Source organism: Poecilia reticulata, linkage group LG2 (assembly GCF_000633615.1).
Source record: "Poecilia reticulata strain Guanapo linkage group LG2, Guppy_female_1.0+MT, whole genome shotgun sequence".
In the NCBI taxonomy this organism is placed as follows: domain Eukaryota; kingdom Metazoa; phylum Chordata; class Actinopteri; order Cyprinodontiformes; family Poeciliidae; genus Poecilia; species Poecilia reticulata.
In genome coordinates this window covers 40,149,348-40,155,347 of record NC_024332.1, presented here as the reverse complement: position 1 = coordinate 40,155,347, position 6,000 = coordinate 40,149,348, and the positions used below count along the sequence as shown (strand labels likewise).

The window sequence follows — 6,000 nt, the reverse complement described above, 5'->3', positions numbered from 1 at the left end:
GCTAAAAAAAATCACCTAAATAAATAAATAACAGTCTTAAGAATATAATACCGATACAATGTTAAAATCTATTGCTTTATCTCATCTGAGTTTAARCTAAATAATTTTAATTAGCTGCATTATTGAATATACTAAAGTTCAATTATAAACTAAACATGTGGAGATATGAGACTTTAACAGCTCGTAATAGATTAAACCCAAACATCAGATTAAAAGTTACCTGAAGCATAAAAAAAAWATCTTTTCAAACCAGGATGTCCTGTTTTCTGTGGATAAAACTTGTCTGTTTGCTTGGCCTCTTAAAAATGCAGCTATTTGTTTTATATTTTTTAAACCACTTTCTACTTTTACCATGTTTTGGCTTATTAAAGAATAACAGGATGAAATTTACAGCTGAAATTAGATCTAAGTAACTTGAAAACCCTGTAAAGACCAGATTCTTTTTACTATGTCCAAATTAATGCGGAACCTAAAACTAAAAGCGGACGTGCTTTGTTTCAACGTGGCTGCATAGAGTGACATGCAGTAATTACAGCCTGAAGGTCTCAGTGTTTTTCATGTCGCTGTCATAAAACATGGAAGACAGAAATGTCTGAACAGGGAAGAGCCAGTGTTCATGTCTCTTTTTCCCTGAGGTGTGCTKATTAGTGAGACGACAGATTAAAAATCMYWGCTTTATATTTAAAGAACCACATTTTTACAAGTCATCGYTTGCAAAATAACGTAATTTGGAAGTGAGGTAGAAGTTTTGGAATAATCCGTGATACACAAGAAGCTTTGGTGGGAAAATGTTGAGATCATTGAAGAGAAATCGACACGGGGAATTTCCAGATTTAGTTTGAAATGATCAGTGATCCAGCAACGAACAAAACTCCTCCAGGAACTCAAGAACCCAGGAATTCACTGAAGAGCTGAAATCGAAGAAAGCTAAAGCAGAGTAAGAGTCGGGCCAAACTCCTTCCCCTCCTGCTTCGTCATCGCTTCTCTCTGGCGAAAAGTGCAAATTTCCTTCCCAGGTGATAAGAGTGGGAGAATAAAAGAGGCGGGAAACAGAGCTGGGTAATACTGATAGACATATTCACTCTGAGCGAGCAGACCTGGAGTTTTTAAATCAAAGGATAAAAAAAAAAAGCTCCCTCAGCAGAGGTGGGTTTAGTTGGATGAATGGACTTGACGGCGGAGGTGAGGCGGCGGTACGGAGGAGGTTGGCGGATGTCAAAGCAAGTGGCTGAGACATGGCTAATGCTGCCGCTGAGCTGTGGCCACCTGAGTAATTACTACCTTCTCTGTTTGGTTAATCCCCCGGAGCGGAGCAGCARACTCAGGAGAGAAACGCTCCGAGCGCTGAAGGGCTCTCGTCATTCAACTTCAATTATGATGAGCCGCGACCCGCCTCGCTCAGAGAGACACGGAGGGGAAGGAAGACAAAGAAAACACATCTCTGGAGTCTCTTCAGGCAAAAAAAAAGGAGATGATCTTGATATTTTAGGGTTCGCTAATTGAACTCTRTGCAATTGAACTCATTTATTGCCTTAGATTTAACATACTGACATTTAATCAATTTGTTTTCTCTGGAAAAGWAACTGATTTATTGGAATGTTTTATGCAGGAGACAAAAACTAAACAGAAAAGTTTTTGCACATCCTTCTCTCTATTAGATACTGCCGTCGCGTTTGGAAGAACTGCAGAGACGTTGCTCCACTCCTCACTTTTAGAAACTTTTCATTAAATTTTACTGAAAATTTTATGTCCAATTGTTGGAAAAAAACACCTGCTGTCGAAGAGTGACCTATTTCTACAGGTCTTTGTGAAGGTTTTATACAGAAGCAGTTGGCTTTGTATTTTGTTTCCACGCAAACAGATTTCCTTGTAATCATAAAAGTGGTTTWGATGGAAAGTTCTTTAGACTATTTAGATCTACTAATCTATTTTGACTGAAAATATTAATTAGAAGGTSCAGTGAAGGTTGAGATGTTTATATGATGGATAATTTAAAGAACTGGATAATGGAACAGACTAAGATCTCGACATCGTAGATRAAAAAGGTCAAAGCATTTTTGGAGACATTCAAAAAGCTGAACAGCAATTACAGGTTTAATAGAAACCTACAATTTTTAAAAAAAATAAAAATGGTTGACAAAAGTATTCAAATTAATACTTTTTCCAAATCAAACAATCCCTTTATATTGTTTTATTGAATTAGTAGAGGTGTCGGTCTCATTTCCCATCAAAACAATCTACTTAGTGGGATTTAAATCTGCAAGGGGTATGAATAACTTTTAAAGTAAATTCAGGAGGAAAAAATGTTCCCACCCATCTTCTTATTGTATCTGTATATAACAAGGCTGTAGATTTCTACAGAGATCCTTGTAGCCCATCAAAGATAAATCAWACTATGGACCTCAAACGAATTAAAAACAAGACAAATTTTGGTTGCGCCACTCGTTTTGTCGAGAAGATGTCTTCTGCCATGGAWATGAAAGGGGAATTTTGATTTTACTAAAAAAAATAGCAATTTTTTTAATATCATCAACATGCCTTTTTTCCCAAAATTATTCAAACTTGGAAAAGGACTAAATCAAACTAACTACGTTCACAGTTTGACAGAAATTTACCTGTTTAGGATAAACTTTGCTGTAAATATGCAGACATGAAAAACAAAAATAAATTTAATATTCTGGACTCAGCAAGCATTCATAAAGTCATAAAGAAACAACCTAAAACCACTTGTTTCAAAGCTGCAAACACTTGTCTGCGTCTCAGCATCAGAAAAGGCGACAGAACTTCAACTCTTAGGGTTACCTTTGCGTTCGGAGCGCTTCTTCCGCCTCCTCTTAAACTTGCGTCGGATCAGGCAGTAATAGGAGCCCAGGCTGTGCACATCGTTGGTAAAAAGGGCCATGCTTTCGAACTCCACAATATTCTCTAAAATCAACTAAACAGCTAAGAAGGAACAAGGTACAACTTGAGCTGGAATCAGCCTACCAGTCCTGCACCTCTGACAGCCAAYGCTATCACACTTCAGCCGCTGAGTRAAGTCATGCAACAGACATGCTCAACTCCACAACACCTGCAGCGTTTCTTTGTTTCTACCCTCATACCCAAACTGTCTCTCCATCCCTCCCTCTCTTTCCTCCTCCTCCGGCTACTTCTCTCCTCTGTTGACTCCATGGCTGCCCTATCAGGAGCCAGAGAGGGAAGGCACCGGAGTAGAGTGGGACTGAGAAGGAGGAGACTGGCTGAGAGGAGAGACTGGTAGGAATTAACACATGTTGGAATGGAAGCTTGAATACATCGGATTTTTGCCAACCCCCCCCCCCAAAAAAAACAACAAAAAAAAATCGACTAACTAGTTTAATCAGTTTTTTAGGTATTTAACCCACAAATGCAACTAAGATCCTTTAATTATGCTCCAGCTCTATAACATGCTGTAGTTAAAGAGAAAGCAGCACACACACACACGCACACACACCCCCACACGCACGCACACACACACACACACACACACACACACACACACACACACACACACAGCTCAACAATGCAGTCACGCAACCTGGTTAGATGATAAGTAATGTTACTTTCTTTTTTTATCTACATGAACTCTTATTCCCTAACAAATGTAAAAGTCACCAAAAATTTGCCTCTGCAAAGAAATACTCTGCTTCCCTCTAGTGGTCTTATAGTGCAATTGCATTTTAAAACTAAACGTTGCCCTTTGTGTGCCAAATTTTATGATGACACGACTCTAWATAACATTTTTGTTGGGTTATAACAAAACATAACATAACATTCAGGATGAATGAAAAACTGACACTGACCTTTGATCTTGCAGAAAGTCTGTGACTGGAAAAACCTGTTGGAGACAGAGAAAAACATATTTTCCAGGTAAGTACTCGGCAGGATTTTTGGCAGGGTGAGACATCTTTGTCATTGGAACACAAAGTCATCACATTTTCACAGATGTGCTGGACCAGAAAAGAGACATACAGAACCCAGGAGATCCATAAATAATCTGCAGCTAAATGAACTAATACAGATTTTTATCTTTGAGTTATATAGTYATCAACACCAGAACAACAGACAATGTAACTGAGACGACCTTAAATTTACTTTTCTGAGCTGATCCTTCCTCCATGACTTACTGTGACTTTCTGTTCTACCAGTTTGCTCAACTCTACTGGACCTTAAACTGRAAATGTGTGTTTTGRTCAGAAAAGAATAAGATTGATTTTTCAAAATGAACCACTCAGCATTAAAAAGTAATTGATAAAAAAACCATATGCAAAAGCATCCTTCCCATTTGTTAAGTATGGTGGAAGAGCTGGACACCTTATTGAAAATACAGAGATGTTAACAAATACAAATCTGGTGGCCTTTGCCTTTAAAATAAAAATGTAAGCCTTTCCGCAGAACAATAATTGAACAGATGCAACTAAATCAACAAAGCAATACTTCATAAAGGCATTAAATTTTCTTCTCAGTCCCTAAACTAAAATCCTTCAGAAAAACTGAGGGCTGAGCTAAAGAGAAGAGACCAAAAATAGAGTCTGGACCCTATACTGTCTTCAGCAGTAGATCCCAAAGTTAGCAATCGAGGTCTGGTGTACTGCATGTTTTATATGTTTCCCGGGTTCAACAAACCAAAATCAAGTAATGGCTCATGAGCAGAGCTAAGTAAACTGTAGCTAATTCAGCTCTTTGAATCAGCTGTATAGGGGCAACAACAGATTTTAAGCCTGTGCAGAACCGGCCGGCGTAGGATTCCCATGATCTACAGAGTTTGTGCAAAGAGCAACTGTTTGCACTAATGATAATCAGCATTTGTGCCAATAGGTTTGGCACAAATGTTGTTAAGGAGGCATCCTAACCAGATTCCCCCCATTCATGAATAAGACMCCAGAATATCCTTGTCAAACTCCTACCACCATCACCACTTTTCCGGCTCATCCATGTGGGATGTTACAACATATATCTCCTAATTTGGGTTTGTTTTTTTTCTCAATGAATAATTGTACAAAAATTCCAAAGAGCTAAAACTAACTGAATCTCCAGGCAAATGTGAGAACTAGAAAGCCTCAAAGCTCCACTGTCTTACTTCTAGATATAGCACCCCGAGACAGGGATGATAGTGCAGGAATGCAAAACGAGAAGGAGGGAGAATAACAGACATTAAAGCCTGAGAAGTACAAAGGAAAGAGAGGCGAGGATATTGAGAAAAACCCTCGAGTGAGAACATAAGATAAAGAAACGAAGAAAAGCTCAGCTGGGACGTGGAAATGAAGACAGGGAGGCGGAATGAGGTGAACAGAAAGAGTTGGGAAAGGCTTTCTCCAAAAATACTGATGAGACACAAGAGACCAACGATGTAGTGTTTCTTCAGGTTCAGCTGCTWCACAKTAAATATACTTAAGGTGCAGGTTAAAGGTTAAGTGAATGAGAGGAAGGTACAGGCCAGCAGATTCAGGTTAATGTTTGTGGGGCAGAGAATCAGTATGAGAAAGTAAATGWTGAACAWAAATATACTCCAGACGCAAATTCATTCATGCTTCTGTGTGCAGGCCAACCATAACTTCAGCTGGCCAACTTCCATCACCACTGCCTTGGCTGACTTACATCTGCTCCGAGTGCGCGCTACTTTATTTTCCTCAAAYGAAGATTTAAATTTATAGACCATGCACATTCTGCAAGCCAGCAACAATAAAGTCAGAGAAGCATGTGATATTGTAAAAGTTGTGAAAAGCAAACCCGGCTCAGAGCGCTCTCGGTCTTGGCATTTGCAGCGCTGACTGAGAGGAGATGCGGAGAGACGCTGTGGTCACCCAGAATGAGTTCAAGACGCTTCAGCTGACCTCCTGGTGACTTTTAGTGTGGTTTGACAGCGAAACAGGAACCTTGACAAAAACAAGCTCTTAAACTGTTTTAAAGGGAGGAAATCCAGGCTACTGTGGTCAGTTTGAATGTTCAACTAAAATGCACAGAGATCTAAGAATAAACCAA

The 6,000-nt window shown here is 39.2% G+C and overlaps 1 protein-coding gene across 3 annotated transcripts in view; it reads right to left on the bottom strand.

Moving 5' to 3' along the window:
* The window catches only part of adarb1b (adenosine deaminase RNA specific B1b), a 138,363-nt gene that overhangs the window by 48,333 nt on the left and 84,030 nt on the right, over positions 1-6,000 (bottom strand). For 2 of the 3 annotated variants that reach the window (XM_008402286.2, XM_008402279.2), the window contains one exon: positions 3,822-3,856. Coding sequence is in view for 1 of the 3 variants with exons in the window: in XM_008402271.2 (XP_008400493.1) it covers positions 2,803-2,902 (100 nt within the window). In the remaining 2 variants the exon portion in view is untranslated. Of the gene's footprint in view, positions 1-2,802; positions 3,054-3,821; positions 3,857-6,000 lie in introns of those variants that run through there. The other variant, XM_008402271.2, reaches the window with a different exon arrangement.